At 44.0% G+C, this 16,875-nt stretch overlaps 1 protein-coding gene across 1 annotated transcript in view; it reads right to left on the bottom strand.

Annotated features, from left to right (window-relative positions):
* The window catches only part of SMC1B (structural maintenance of chromosomes 1B), a 197,669-nt gene that overhangs the window by 127,899 nt on the left and 52,895 nt on the right, over positions 1-16,875 (bottom strand). Inside the window, exons 6-8 of the mRNA XM_073621917.1 lie at positions 10,380-10,638; positions 8,860-9,000; positions 8,669-8,751 (exon numbers count right to left, since the gene is read on the bottom strand). Coding sequence (XP_073478018.1) covers positions 8,669-8,751; positions 8,860-9,000; positions 10,380-10,638 — 483 coding nt within the window. The remainder of the gene's footprint in view (positions 1-8,668; positions 8,752-8,859; positions 9,001-10,379; positions 10,639-16,875) is intronic.

The following is a 16,875-nucleotide window of genomic DNA, read 5'->3' as shown; positions in this document are numbered from 1 at the left end:
GACCAGTGAATGTGCCCTTGCAAAGGTCATTATGCCCCCCCCCCCCCCCCATATCCTAACCAAAGATACCCCTGATACATATACTAACCCAGCACACAGAGGAGGAAGCGAGCAGCTCTCTGCGGAAGCTTTGACCCTCATGTATACATAGATGTCATAGGGGTTACAAGGGGGGTCCCTGATGAGTTTAAAGCCAGGGACCAGGTAAAAGCCGGTTTTGAGTCTTTGATCCCCATAACAACTGTCAACAAGAATGTAGATTGGATTGAATACATGTCATGGTTATGCAATAGAGTTTGTCGATCAGCATACCTGTCTCCATGTGTTCATCTCTAGAGACCAGCTGACCCTCACCTGACTGCTTTTGTAACCTCTCCTCTAAGCATGGCCCCACCTGAGGCCCTATCAGGGAACCCTATATTAACCTGTGCACTGCAAGCCAGCACTGTTGATCAACCATTGTGTGTTAGCCTCTGTGTGTACTTGCTGTGTTTCCTACATCTGATTCCTGTTACAGACCTTGGCTTGTCCCTTACTTTCCTTGTTGTTCCAGCCTGCTGCCTCCTTCCTCTTCTCCTGTAGTCTACCGTGAGCGTGAGCTGTGAGACCCTGGGGGCCGCGACCTGGAGCCAGACTGCAGCGCAGTCCATCCTCACCACTAGAGGCTCTGGTGAACACCTGCTGGCTCTTAGACTCCGCGCCCTGGGGAATCTATGCTCTAGCTTCCAGTGGGATATGTGTCAGTGATCCCGTAGACCTGCTTCCTGAACCTCCCAGGGTTCAATCCGCAGCAGTCAGCCGTAGGGTCCACTACCTTGCGGTGCACTCCTGATCCCAACGGTGTGCATCTGTCACCCAGCCTCTAGGTGACCTGACACTACACATATTATAACCAACAGAGATTTGTAAATTACACTAAAGATGCCCTCCAGGGAATTGCTGACCAGTTATCCCCCACTTCCTACATGACATTCCAGGACCGGATGGCCTTAGACATGGTGCTAGCTGGGAAAGGAGGTGTTTTGTAAAATCATAGGAAAAAACGGGAACCTGTTGTACATACATTCCTGATAATACTGGCCCAAATGGTACGGTTACTTTAGCTATAAAGAAATTAGAAGATCTGTCATTGGAGTTGAAGAACTCAGGTATCACAGACCCATGGGATCAATACTTTAGCTGGATGAGTGGGTGGCAGAAGGTGCTCGCCCAGATACGGGTAAGGGTATTAATAATCCTGGTTCTTTTAGCCCTGATTGTATGCTGTATTCTACATTTTGTAAAAAAATTAATGAGCAAGGCTGTAGACAATAGCACACCTACATTTCTCCACCAAGAAGAGGACCCCCTTATGATGGAAGATGACAAACCCTTCACTCCTCTACAGTCACTCCTTGTCCAAAATCTCACAATCCTATAGGGTTTTAGGGATAGCGCCTGACTGCACCTCTCCAGCTGTATCGAGGAGGGAAGTGAACAGTTGCTGCCCAATTCTATATACAGCCTAAAAGAGTTGCTGAGGAGAAGGGCCAGGCCAAAGTGGGACCTTTAGTATTAGGGACAGAAAAGAGAAAATAGTTATTTTAGGGGGATTGTGAAGGAATGTGATGTAAATAATAATAATAATAATCTGAAAATGTCTATTTTCTTATGTGCATACATATTTTTCTCCTTACTCATTATATAAGTATACAGGTTTGCTCTGTTCCTATATTTTCTCAAAATGGCGGGTACCCCCTACATCCCACACATCAGAAGAACGCGGAACTGAAGACAAAACCAAGGACAGCCAAACCTCGTTATGAAGATTCTCCATCTTCTTTTCTATCCTAACCAATGAGATGTACCTATTAGACTAACATAGCAATGACGTATTTGTGTGTATAAAACATTAGCACCGCCTTGAATAAATCAGAAGTGTAAAAAGTAACGGAGCTGAGCGTGTCTCAGAGTGTTTACTTTTATATGCATGCATAGCCACACTTTCCAATTAGAGACAGCAGCAGATAACCTTGGGCTCGATTGGAGCTCTTAATCATTTCCATAACAGTACTAAATCATATAACACAAAAAACACTAAAAACAAGAAAGGTTGCTCTGAACATACAAGATAAATTATAACCACTGATGCTCGGATCGTGTCTTAATACAGACAATATAAAAGTCCACATGTATAGAAAAAAGTTCATAATGTGATGATACAATAGTGAAAGCCGTAACAATAGTGAAAGCCGTAACTATTCATCCATGTGATATAGATCATCCATGCACCCAGGTAGAAAGCACACACTCCAGCTTCTTACCAGGACCATTAAACTAGTAAATGGTCTAACAGCGCATAGGGGGTAAATCAGCCCGGAAAAATGTGTAGTAAGACAAGAAAGGTGCTCCCAAACAGACATAAAACACTCCAGCATTTTACCAGATTATATTGACCATTGTTTTTAGTAAATGGTCAAAAAACGCATGAGGGGTTAATCTCGTCTGACAGTTGCAGTCTCTCCACCATTGTTCATGCAGTATGGGTGCCGCCACAAAGTATCTCAGAAATGATGGATAAAAAGCAACACCATAGGGGTAGTACCTTATGAACCTATTTATTTTAAAAATCCGTAGTGGGCACTCGCATTAGAACTTCAAGACATGTCATAAAAGCCTGTGTTTCCGGGTAGACAGAGCGGACACACATATTCACGCAATCAAACACAGCGTGCGTGATGATGTCACTCTAGTAGGCCCTACCCTACATGTTTCATCACAGATGACATCCAGGTTCTGCAAGGATCCTAACTTTAATGTCGGAATCAACCCAGATGCTTGACCTGCTGCTGGCATAGCCGCTCTTGCCCCCTCCACAGCACGGTCCTCCAGTAAGGATTGGAGGGGTAGAGCAGAGAGTCAGTGACTGACAGGCCATCCCCATTGTTGAATGCAGTTTGCAGGTACAGTCACTCTTGGCCTGCCTGCCTTAGCAACCATTTTGAACAAGGCCTACCTCTGCCCCTTAGAGATGTAAGGAACAGGCCAGAAGTAATGGGAACACAGTGAATCAAAAGATCTTCAGGGTGGCAGAAGGAAAAACATCCACCACCTACAATCACTAGCTAGGCTTAGCTGAGTTGGGAGGGGTTGTCCCTGGGACAAATTTTTGCTTTTTTCACCAGTGTCTAAACTCCTGAAGGTTGCAACACAACCCAAGTAGTCATGAATATGAAGTCCTTTGTGTCCTATGATGTACAATTAAGCTTTAGTACTTTGAAAATGCACTGTGTTGTGTTAGAAGTTCTTGTGGTTTACTTGCCAAAACTGTTTACCAACTTTTACTAAGCTTGCCTGATCTGGAAAAGCAATGCCTACAGATGAAGTTAATAACATGCTATAAATAAGGCCCATTTCACACTGGGGCGGTGGGGGCGTCGGCGGTAAAACAGCGCTATTTTTAGCTCTGTTTTACTGTCGTTTTTGCGGCTGTATTCGGCCGCTAGCGGTGCGGTTTTAACCCCCGCTGGCGGCCGAAAAAGGGTTAAATCCGCTCGCACAGCGCAGCTATAGCCGCGGTATTGCCGCGCTGTCCCATTGATTTCAATGGGCAGGAGCGGTTTAGGAGCAGTGAATACACCGCTCCAAAGATGCGGCTTGCAGGAGTTTTTTTCTTCTCCTGTCAGCGCACCGCTTCAGTGTGAAAGCCCTCGGGCTTTCACACTGAACAAACAGCAGCGGCTGTTTTGGGTCGGTTTGCAGGCGGTATTTTTAGCGCAATAACGCCTGCAAACCGCTCCAGTGTGAAAGGGGTCTAAGTAATGTAGGTTGCCAACAACAATAAAAAAGGAGTTTTGTATGGTCCTCGTACCCTGGAAGCTGAAAAAAAAAAAAAAAAAAAAAAAAAAAAAAAACTATGGAGGACCCCTTTTGCCCTATTTTTGGATGAATGGGTCATGTCCTATTGTGGATTGGTGGTGTCTGTGTGTCCAATCATGTTCCTATTGTTGGATTTCTAACGTATATGGCTGGTTTTGTCTGGATATTTGGAGGTCCGTTTGACTGTGTGCTTTTAGTCTGTGTGTTCGCAGATTGGTTGGTTTGCTTGTCTGTTTGTGCGTGGGTCCTTTGGATTGGTTGGGTATGTTGGGTTGTTGCTTGGTGACTAATTTGGGAGTCTGCTAGTTTGTTATGTATAGGGGACCACCTCACAGTCCTCGGCAGGGTGAGGCCTCTCACCTACCACGCCCTCCCCTAGCATGGGATATGGGCACGTGCATGGTCTGCACGTCACTTCCAGCACACACTGGCCTGATCCGAAAGTGTAGCTGCGGGCGTTTGTTTACCTTGCCCTACCATTTTTGGACATGCGCGGTTGATGGTTCGTCCGCGCATGCCCAGAGACCTACCTGCCTGCGCTCCCGTCGTGCCATTCAGGATGTGGCAGGCGCGGGGAGGAGCTGCACTGCGGCCAGCCATTTGCATTTCCCTATTTATTACAATAAAATAAAGATCCTGTTCCCTTAAAGCAGGTTATACAGCACAGTGCTTGTGCTGTGTAATTTGGACCCCCGTATCACCTGAAATACCTGGCTGATCCTGCAAGTTTCTACCCTCCCCCCTGTAAACTGACCACGATAATCATGGCTGCTGTGCCCTGAAATCGTGGTCGGTTTGCGTGATTTTGTAACCCGCAGCCTGCTGTCTCTTGTGTCCCCCCCCTGCCTGTCTCTGCTCTCATACCCCCCCCCCCCTCACTCTCAACAGAGGGAGCAATCTGTCAGTTTCTCATTTGAAACTGAAGGATCTTTAGTAAAAGCAGCATTAACACGTTACACATAATTAAGCACACATTTAACCCCTTAATCGCCCTAGATATTAACTCCCCAGCCAGTGTCATTAGTACAGTGAATAGTATTATCATTGATCACTGGCGATGTCAGTGTCGGTCAGTTCCCCCCAGCGTCCGTGTCAAATTGCCCCACACTCTATCACAGTCCCATTATAAGTCGTCGATCGCCGCCATTAGTAGTATAAGAAAAATTACAGAATTCCATGATATATACACACTGTGGCAGGTTGGCAAGGCTGTGCAAAACGCCGTAGGCATACGTCATCTCTCTAAGACGCTATTACCAATTCGAGTGCCCAGCGGGAGCAATGTTCGCCGGGCACCTGCGATCGCTTGTGACAGAATGAGGATGTGTGTGTGTAAATCCCGGTTCTGTCAGGGGAGAGGAGACAGCTTGTGTGTTCCTACTAAGGAATAACAATCTGTCTCCTCCTTTAGTCACTCCCACCCCCCCCCCCACAGTTAGGACACACAGTGAGGGAACACATTTAACCCCTTGATCGCCCCCTAGTGTGAACTCCTTCCCTGCAAGTTAAATGTATACAGTAATCAGTGGCTATCTTTAGCTCTGATCACTGTATAAATGTCAATGGTCCCAAAAAAGCGTCAAAAGTGTCCAATCTGTCCGCCGCAATGTCACAGTTCCGATAAAAATCACAGATCACCGCCATTACTAGTTAAAAAAAAAAAATAATAAAAATGACATAAATCTATCCCCTATTTTGTAGATGCTATAACTTTTGCACAAATCAATCAATATACGCTTATTGCAATTTTTTTTTTATACCAAAAATATGTAGAATACATATCGGGCTAAACCGATGAAGAATTTTTTTTTTTTTTTTTTTTTAATTTATTTTTGTGGTATTTATTATAGCAAAAAGTACAATATAGTGTTTTTTTTTCAAAATTGTCGCTCTTTTTTTGTTTATAGCGCAAAAAATTAAAAAAACCGCAGAGGTGATCAAATACCATCAAAAGAAAGCTCTATTGGTGGGGGAAAAAACAACAAATTTTATTTGGGTACAACGTGGCACAATCACACAATTGTCAGTTAAAGCGACGCAGTGCCATATCGCCAAAAAATGGCCTGGTCAGAAAGGGGGCAAATCCTTCCGGGCCCGAAGTGGTTAAATATCACCAAAAGGAAATATCACCAAAAGGAAATTATATAATATTTGCTTGGGTACATCATTGCATGACTGTGCAATTACCAGTTAAAGTAGCGCAGTAGGGGGTAAAAACTTCAGAAGCTCAAGTGGTTAAAGAGATTCACACTCTATTTGTCCTGTTTACCATTATCATTATAAATGAAAGTCAAGAAAATCCCACATTTTTGTCCCCAGAAAAGTAAGAGGAGAAATCTTCCAATGGGGACACTTGGTTGTGATGGCCTGGGGGACCCCAAAGGATTCCCCTAATTTGCAGGGATTTCCTCTCTCTTCCTGTTTGGACTATGGGACAGGATGTGAAGGGAAATCTCCAAAATGGGACACAGAAAAAAAAACTGACAGGGGTTATAACCATCCCTTGCTCTAACCAAAATAAAAAAAAGGTTTTGCTTATTATAGTTCTACTTTAAGGCCACAGCAACTGTTTAGAGTACATCGGTATGTAAGTTTTTGGTGCTTGTGGGCAAAGCTAACATTGTCCCTGCTGATTAAAACTGTCAGTGGGCAGCTGGGTATGACTAGCTGTACTCGCTGCATTTGAGATTGAAATGAAATTTGCACAGGAGCCTGAACATAAATAGGAGATTTGAAATCTAAAGACGTAAATAAAGTAGGAAAAAAAAGAAAGTTAGGGTTTCGCATAATCAGAGAAAAAACGGAACCCTTAGCTGGACTTTTATGGTTGCCGAAAACAGTGGGGAACCATCAAACCACCTGATTAGCAATAACCAGTAGAAAGTGCGCCCCTGATCTTGGTATCAATTGTTCAGCCTCTCTCTGTCAAAGTAATTGATGTAAAGCAGTCACAAATCGGGCAAGACAAACTGAGCATTTAATTTAAAGAATGCAAAAAGCTCAGGTCACTTTAGTAAAATCTTCAAGTCAAAACTAAATTTCTAACAACTACATTTGTATACAGATCTTAACCTTTCTTTAAAAAGTAGACCCACTCCACCCTCCTAACACTCATTTACAGCAAAAAAGTTAACATTTGTATACAATCAGTATGTTTTCACTGGAGGTACCTGTGGATATGCATTTTTAGCATCTGAATTGCCCAGGTTAGTAACAAATTTATACCAAACTTCTACCATATACGTAGAAAAAATGTGCAACATAAGGAATTTTACAATTGGCTTTTTTTAAATATACTACTATTGGATTATTTAACAAGAAGTCAATTGCCATGGCAGATATCTTCACCACTAAACTATTTACTGCAAATTACTTCATTTGTAACAACTTGAAGAACATTTGCATATTTGTACCTAAATGTTCATAAAAACTTTGCTGTAAACTGCAACTTGTAATTATAGTTAACCACTTGGCGACCAGCTGCTGCAGTTATACTACGGCAGGGTGGCTCTATAGCGCGAATTGCCATACCGGTACGGCGCTTCGTGTAATAGACAGGGTAGAAAATGTAGCGCTTATAAATCAAATGTGGATATAACATAAAAAGTGTTCTGAAAAGAGTGTCACCATCAATAAATCTGATACACAACTCATGAATCACTGTATACAAGATGAGTAAGTAGAGTCCATCAAGTGAATCGATGTAATAGATACACAGCACGTGCGCCTGCCGCACCGGAGCCGAGGCGCATGGCCGCGATGTCCGCCAGCCACCCGCGATCGCTCCACAGAGAGACAGAACGGGGATCTGCCAATGTAAACAAAGCAGATCCCCCTTCTGTCAGGGGAGTACAGTGTGATCTTCTGTTCCTAGTGATTAGGAACAGCGCTCTCTGTACTCCCAGTCAGTCCACTACCCCCACAGTTAGAAACCCCTCCTTAGGACACACTTAACCCCTTGATCGCTCCCTAGCGTTAACCCCCTCTCTGCCAGTGTCATTTATACAGTAATCTGTGCATTTGTATAGCACTGATCACTGTATAAATGTCATTGGTCCCAAAAAAAGTGTCAAAAAAGTGTCCGATCGGTCCGCTATCCCCTATTTTGTAGGTGCTATAACTTTTGCGCAAACCAATCAATATACGCTTATTGAGATTTTTTTTTTACCAAAAATATGTAGCAGATTACATGTCTGCCTAAACTAATAAAGAAATTTGGTTTTTTTTACATTTTTTTATAGCAAAAATTAAAAAATTGTTTTTTTTTTTCAAAATTGTCGGTCTTTTTTTGTTTATAGAACAAAAAATAAAAACCACAGAGGCGATCAAATGCCACCAAAAGAAAGCTCTATTTGTGGGGAAAAATAGACATACATCTTGTTTGGGTACAACGTCGCACGACCGCGCAATTATCAGATCGACGCAGTGCAGTATCGCAAAAAATGGCCTGGTCATTAAGGGGGTAAAGGCTGAAGTGGTTAATAAAGGAGCTACCACCAAACACCAATATCAGCGTTTAAGCTCTGTTGAAGGGTGAAATGCAATAGGAGTTTCTGGATCTAAGAGGGGATGTGCTGCTGGTTTCATCCAATGGACAAAAAAATGACTTTTGAACACTGACATCTGTGTGCAGTGGTGGCTCCTTTAATGGATTACGGTGTGGGAGCAGACACAAGTTTGTGAGCCAGACCAGCAGCCATGGCAGAGGGCACAAGTCAAAGGGGGCTTGAAATAATGTCAGTTTACTTCTTTGTAATTGTGTTTACTGGCCTTTTACTATAAGTAAACATAATTCATATGTAGCACATACATGCAAGTGTTGATGTAGTCTTCCAATTTCCCCACTCTCTTGTTGTAGTCGTCAATCTGCTCCTCTACACACTTTTTGTTTACCTGCGAGAAACAAAGTAAAACATCTCTTTGAAATTGTAATCTTTTAAAATCATGGTATTAAATAAACGTAGGACAGATTTATCTGTGTTAAAGCTGCAAAATAATTACCTCTATTTCTTTTTGTCTCCTCTGCTGAATGGCTATCTTCTCTTCTATAGCCCTCTCTTCCCAGTGAAGCTTTTCCAGCTGCTGCCCCAGTACAGCATTTTTCTTTCTCGACTCCTCTTTTAACATCCTGTATAGATCCAGCTATGAAGACAGGGATGTTACAAGCACCTATTAGCTGCTAATTCTGAACAACTCCTCCAAGCAAAAATATAATAAAGCCCTACTTTGGTTCACTAACATATTTCTGCCTCCTAGCCTGAAAAAATGAATTACCCCTAGATTTAAGATTTGGAATGAAAACAATAAAATGTAAATGCCTTCTGCTTTAAAGTGTAGTAGACCTAGTTTTTTTACTTGTACCTACAGGAAAACCTATAATAAGGCTTACCTGTAGGTACAGTGAATATCTCCTAAACCTGCACTGTTTAAGAGATATTCACCTTGCACGCAGCCGGTGACATCACCGGCACAAGCATTCTGATGGTCCGTTATTACATGATGAACCTTCAGAGCTGGTGCTGTAAACGTGGTGCCTTTTGAGTCCCTGTTGGCATGCTTCACCATAAGTTGACTAGCTATCTTTTTTGGGTCCCCCTTTAAGCCCCACAGTTATAAAAGCTCAATATTAAAAGCGAATGTCTTTTTCCCAAAAGAATAGTAACATTTATTTCCTACGTTTCATTAACTTAAAGGGCAAATGCTTTAGTCTGAACAAAAAGGTCTCTACTTCTCCTTATGAATAAAGGAAAAAAAAAAAAAAAAAAGCAAACACTGCTCACAAACATCCCAGCCTATTGCAGGAACAGGTCTCTCCCAACCTGGAGCATTTGCGTTTCACAAAATCGATTGCAGAGGGTCTAATGTTTTCTGACACATGGCAACTGAAAGACTTGCCAAAAAAAAAAAAAATAGGACGAGATACTATCATTATGGCTCCCCATGAAAATATAAAATTATACGTGACACAGAGAAACAAGGGTATTTTTGTACTTACAGCAAATTAAGAGTTTGTTGGGATTCACAGACTAACTGTGCAGATGTGTTTATAGAGAATCCATCGGGTAAGTTGAAAACAATCCAGGGGTTTGAAAATGTCACAAGTATGATCAACTGGGATTTTTACTGAGCAGGACTCTATTGTCTTGAGCTTCAGAAAGCCCACATCCAAGGAATGGATGAAGCTGAATCAGGGAAATACTTTTCTGCAGGTCCTTAGGTACAGCTTTCTCCTCAGCCAGGAGAACAGGGAGCACCACAGGAATGAAATCAAGCAGAAGTGTCTGACACTGCCGATATACAGCTATAGGGCTGTATGCACAGAAGCGCTTCGGCACAGGAATTGCCTTGCTGTTTCTCAGGAGGAATTCAAGGCATAATGTAGATATTTCAGTGTACTGCTTAGGCACCATTAATATTTCCGATTGCTCGTTATACCATAGCAAGCCTTTGCTTTAACAGTGAGAGATGCACCAGGGAAGAGGACCCAATGTTATGTCAGTGGAAGAATCAGCTTCTATTACCTGACTTTGCTCTAACTCAACATCTGCTTGTCTTTCTAGATGCTCCTCTTCAAGCCTACGATCGAATATTCTCCAAGCCTGCTGTACTTCATCAATCTCCTTTTCCAGCTCATTAATGTCTTGCTCCAGCATGCCACAGCGTTTCTCAGTTTTCTTCAGGGAAGATTTAGTCATTTCAACCTTCTTTATCTGGTGTGCAGAATTTTCTTTTGCTTTAATAAACTGGGGCCTCAATTGGTTTAGTGATGCTTCAAGGACTCTACAGGTAATGTGAGAAAAAGATCACCAAACTGGCTCGCTCTGTAAACTAACCATCAATCAATATTTTTTCCCCTTTAAAAAAAACATAAAAATCAATAATATACACTTAACCACTTAAGGACCGAGTCTCTTTCTGAGCAGTTTTTTTTTGCTAGAAAATTACTTAGAACCCCCAAACATTATATATATATTTTTTCGAACACCCTAGAGAATAAAATGGCGGTCGTTGCAATACTTTCTGTCACACCGTATTTGCGCATCGGTCTTACAAGCGCACTTTTTTTTTGGAAAAAATACACTTTTTTGACTTAAAAAATAAGACAACAGTAAAGTTAACGTAAAACCTCTCACATCCTCGGGAATTCCCTGCCCCAGAATGTCTGATCAGCCCCTACCCTGTCCACCTTTAGGAGATCCCTGAAAACCCATTTATTCAGGGAAGCCTATCCCACACCCACATAACTGTCCCTGAGCCACCCCAATCAAATCATTCTTTGCAGCTATTACCTTTTCTACCACCACCCCCTCCCTTTAGAATGTAAGCTCTACGAGCAGGGCCCTCCTGTACCTTTTGTATTGAACTGTACTGTAATTGTGTTGTCCCCCTTATACATTGTAAAGCGCTGCGTTAACTGTTGGCGCTATATAAATCTCGTATAATAATAAAAAAGTTAGCCCAATTTTTTTATATTGTGAAAGATAATGTTACGCTGAGTAAATTGATACCCAACACGACATGCTTCAAAATTGCGTCCGCTCGTGAAATGGCGACAAACTTTTACCCTTAAAAATCTCCATAGGCGACGTTTAAAAAAATCTACAGGTTGCAGTTTTGAGTTACAGAGGAGGTCTAGGACTAGAATTATTGCTCTCGCTCTACCGATCGCGGCGATACCTCACATGTGTGGTTTGAACAGCGTTTTCATATGCAGGCGCTGCTCGCATATGCATTCGCTTCTGCACTCTAGCTTGGAGGGACTGGGCGCGTTTAAAAAAATGTTTTTTCTTATTTATTATTACACTGTTATTTTAAAAAAAATAAAAAAATGGTGTCACTTTTATTCCTATTACAAGGAATGTTAGCATCCCTTGTAATAGAAAAAAGGCATGACAGGACCTCTTACATATGAGATCTGGGGTCAAAAGACCTCAGATCTCATAGTTACACTAAAATGCACACACACAAAAAAAAAAAATTAAATGTCATTTGAAAAAAAAAAAAAAAAAAGTCTCTTTAAGAGACGTCGCTTCCGCCCTGCAATGGTATGGAGATGGGTTGGGCCATCTTCCCCTCACTCGTCTCCATACCACACACGGAAGGAGACCCAATCGCCTCCGCCACTACTGACGGCTCCAGTAAGCGGCAGAGGGCAAAGTGATATCGCGGCGAATCTGCCGCAGAGACCACTTTTATCTGAAAGCGGACCGCCCGCTGAAGAAGAGGATACCGGGCTTATGGCAGCTAGCTGCTGCTATAACAACAATAACCCTCTTCAAAGTACCAACGTATAACGACAGTGGGCAGTCCGTAAGTGGTTAACGTGTAAGTTCACCTTTACATAAATTCTGTAAAGTGACCTTACACTGGACCCCTCCCCATCCCAACCGGTCCCGCTCTACCAGATTGCCATGATCCTCTGCTGTCAGGCACCGAAAAGTCACTTCACCGGTCCAGGGATTTCAAAGACCCCGGCGGCTTTTTCTCCTCTCCTTGCTGTCAGTATGGGCTAGACGGATTCTGATTGTTGATCAATTAGAATCCCTGTAGTCCGTACTGGCTAAGCAATACGGACACAAGATTAAGCTGCTGGGGTTCCAAAAAATCCCAAACCGGTGAATTGGCTTTTCGGTGTCTGACAGCGGAGGTTTGTGGCAATCTGGTATAGAGGGACTGGGTGGGATGGGAAGGGGTCCAGTGTAAGGTCACCTTACAGATTTTTACTTTAAAGATTTACACTTTTTTTTTTTTTTTTAAATCTTTTTATTGAGCATAAGACATACATACAGAAAACAAAAATAAACCTGCTACAGCATTGGCACTAGACCCACGCAGGGGCCAGTGCCAGCCGGCAACTGGGCTGTTCCATCATTAGTGACATACAGCTGTAGCACGTCTATAAGAAAAGAACAACAAACAACCTAGTGCTGTATTGGCTCCTGCTCAATTGAAATATCTAAGGATCAGATCATTCATTCGAGACCCAAGGGACAATAGATATCAAATAAACCCATATCAGAGATTACAATACAAAAGTGTCACCCGAAGTATCAAAATCACATCCACCCGTAGAGTGGTATTATGTACATGCTCAATCAGTCTGCAGTTGCCGTGGAGGCCTCCGCCAGCCATTTGGCCCACACTCTACAGTATTTTTTGGGGCATCCTCTATTTTGGTAGGTTTCCTTATAAAGTGGTAGTACTTTATTGACATGTGTTTTCCACAGCAATATTGATGGCGGGGCACGTTTTTTCCAGCAGAGAGTGATCATTTTTCTGGCATAGAAATACAGGAGTCCTATCAGAGTCCTCTCCACTATCCTGGGGGCTAATGCTTCTACTAAGCCTAGAAGGCATATCTGCGGGGTTGGGGCTATATCTATTCCCACCACTTCTTTTATTACAGATATTACTTGTGACCAGTAGTTTTGAATTGCTGGGCAGGACCAGAAGATGTGTATAAAGTCGCCCGGATCCCCAGTACACCTCCAACACTCCGAGGACAGGGAGGTTCTCATTTTATGCATTCTATACGGGGTAATATATGCCCGGTGTAATATTTTGTATTGTATGAGGCGGTCACGAAGTGAGACCAGGATTTTGAAGGGGAAGTCCCACATGTCCTCCCAATCCTCGGAGTCCAGTCCAGGGATGTCTTGTGTCCATCGCTGACGGAGCTTTGACAGATCTGGGGAGGAAACTCTGAGGAGATGTGCATAGAGGACCGAAGTTGGTTTCCTGGTGCATTCATATCTTGTGACCCTCTCCAGATTGGATTGCACTATTTGCGTGTCATTGGGTAATATTTGGGCTCTAAACGCATGAGACAGTTGCATATAGCGAAATAAATGCGAGGGGGGAACATTATTGTGGCACACTAGATGATTGAAGGGGTGTATTGCCGTGCCGGTGGTGAGGTCAGATATCAGTTTAATGCCACATTTGGCCCATATTTTGGGGTCTGGTAGTGAGTAAAGATGGGGTAAGGTCGGGTTGTTCCATAGGGGGGCGCATGGGGATACTGCATTCCGTGGGAACTTCTCAAGTCCCAGTCCTGCCTTCCAGGCCCTTAGAGTCGTGTGCATGGAGGTGGTCAAGTCATATGGAGCCTTGGGACCTCGAAGGGGTAAATGTGTTAGGGCCTCCACAGAGCGGACCACCGCAGCCTCCAGAACTGCCGCGGGGTTGGATGCGTCCGGCACTAGCCACCAAACTGCCGTGACCAGCTGAGCTGCCAGAAAATATTTCTGGCAGTCTGGAAACGCCAACCCCCCCCCTGCGACACCGGACGCATCAGTGTGGACAGTTTAAATCTGGGGGGGTTTGAGCCCCAGAGGAAGGAGGAGAACATTCGGTTCAATTTAGTAAAAAATGAGCAAGGTATCCATTGTGGGGAATTACGGAATAGGTATGTAAATTTAGGTATGATTTTCATTTTAATTAAGTTAATGCGGCCTAATAAGGATAGAGGAAGGTTCTCCCAGGCTTTTAGTTTAGCTTTGACTCCTTGGACCACCGGGTCTAGGTTAAGGGGGATAAAGCTGGATGCGTCTCTCGAGACGCGCACCCCCAAGTACACCATTTCGTCTACCCATTGCAGTTGGAGATCTAGCGGGGCTAGTCTTTTTGCCTCAGGGTCAATAGCTAGTAACTGGGATTTTGTCCAGTTCACCCGTAATCCTGTTATTTTGGATAATTCCGTCAATACTTGCAGCGCCCCTCTAAGGGAGGAGTCCGCATCGTTCAGAAAGAGTAGGAGGTCATCCGCGTACAGAGCTACCCTCTCCTCCAGCCACGCTATTTTTAGTCCTTTTATGTGGGGCGAGACCCGCAGTGCCTCCGCCACCGGTTCCATAGCTATTGCGAACAGTGCTGGAGAGAGAATGCAGCCCTGCCTGGTACCCCTGGACAGTGGGAAGGGGGGAGAGATGTCACCCCTCAGTCTGATGGCCGCCCTCGGGGATTTGTATATAGTTTGCAGCCACCCAATAAAAACCAATGGAAATCCCATCCTCCGCAGAGTTTCCCAGAGAAATGGCCATTCGATCGAATCGAATGCCTTTTCGATATCGAAGGAGGCAACTGTTCTAGTGTCCACATTATCATGTATGGCATGCAAGTTGGTGAATAGTCTGCGGAGGTTAATATCCGTTGATTTATTGGCCATGAATCCAGTCTGGTCTGTGTCTATAATGGACGGCAGAAGTGGGTTGAGTCTAACAGTAATTAATTTAGATAAGATTTTGAAGTCAATGTTGAGAAGTGCTATGGGCCTGTATGAGGCGCACTGTTTGGGATCTTTATTGGGCTTAAGGATTAGAATAATGTGCGCGTCTGCCATGGAGGGTGGGAGCACGCCCTCCTTCAGACATTGGGTATACAGGTCTGCCAACAGGGGGGCTAGGAGGTCCGCATGAGACCGGTAGAATTCGACGGGTAGACCATCAGGGCCCGGGGCCTTCCCAGTTGCCAATGAGTTAATAGCATGTACTTCCTCTGCAGTGATAGGCCTGACCAGATGTGACCTCTCCTCGTCTGAGAGCCACCCCAGGGCCAGGGGGTCCAGGAGAGGTGCCATCTCGCCAGGAGTCATATCCTGAGGGAGCGTTGTACTGTATAGTGTGATAGAAGGTCTGAAACTCCTTCAGGATACCCTTTTGGGATGTAATAGATTCACCTGTAGGAGAGACCAATTCGGGGATCAGAGTCATAGGGGTGTCGTGATGAGACATCATTGCTAGCAGTCTACCATTTCTATCACCCTGCTCAAAGAATCTCTGTTTGGTGTGGAATAACTCTAAACGTGTGATCTCAGTGAGATGGAGTTGGAGATCTCTTTTTGTGGACTGCAGTCTATTGAAATTGGAGATCGAGGGGTCAGACCCGTTAAGTGGCCGATGCCTCTTCAATCTCCCCCCTCCAACCGTGTTGTGCTTGCTTGTTGATTTACCTTCACCGCCTTAATTGCTGACATATAGTGTCCTCTACTAAACGCCTTGAAGTCATCCCAGACTGTGGGAGGAGAGGATGACCCCGCGTTATGTTCCCAAAATTCACGTAATGTTTGTGGGGTCTGCTCTGATATCTCGTCATGGGAGATCCAGTGGGCCCCAAGGCGCCACATGGAGCCACTGCGTTTTTCTCGGGTCAGCATAGTGATCTTGAGGGGGGAGTGATCAGAAAGTCCACTAGATAGATAAGTTGCCTCCACTATGTCAGTTAACATAAGTTGATTTGCGAACGCATAATCAATTCTGGAGGAGGTTTTATATGAGGTAGAAAAACATGAGTAAGCTTTAGTCTGGGGATGTAACCACCTCCACACCTCAGTAACCCCTGCCGAGTGTGTCCACCCCAGCAGGTCCACCGTAGAGGACTGTGATGGTGTGGGCCTGTCAAGATCAGGGGAGAGGGTGTTGTTGAAGTCTCCTAGGATTAACAATTTAGCTGGACAATACGGGGTAATCCTCTCCAAAATAGTGTACAGCACTTCCGGTTTGAAAGGTGGTGGGATATAAACACCTACTATAATATACCTTTGTTGCCAGGCCGTCAATACCACAATTACAAATCTGCCATGGGGGTCTGTATGGACCGCCTCAACTTTACATGGGTAGGATTTATTTAACAGTATTGAGACCCCCCTGGCATATGAGGAACACACATGGAAAGTTTTATGAACCCATGGCTTTTTCAAGGCCATCAGTTTGCCACCCATCAAGTGGGTCTTCTGTAGGATCAGTACCTGCGGGTTGTGCGCCTTGACATACTGAAACATCAGTGCCCTTTTAAATTTGGAGTTGAGGCCTCTGACATTCCAGGATATCACCGACATTGTTCCCTGATCACGTGATGTCATGATCCCAGGGGAGAATTGCTAACTTCAGGGTGAACGAGTCCCATCTGAGTCCCACTTGATAAGTGTTTTTAGAGCAAGAGCCAACCGCACATAACACATAGAAACCATAGAAAACAATACAACTTCCCAAGCACTGTGTGCTTTTCCTACCGGTACCC

This window comes from Aquarana catesbeiana, linkage group LG03 (genome assembly GCF_042186555.1).
Source record: "Aquarana catesbeiana isolate 2022-GZ linkage group LG03, ASM4218655v1, whole genome shotgun sequence".
Taxonomy (NCBI): Eukaryota; Metazoa; Chordata; class Amphibia; order Anura; family Ranidae; genus Aquarana; species Aquarana catesbeiana.
The sequence above is the reverse complement of the archived record's forward strand: the minus strand, read 5'-3'. Positions and strand labels throughout refer to the sequence as shown.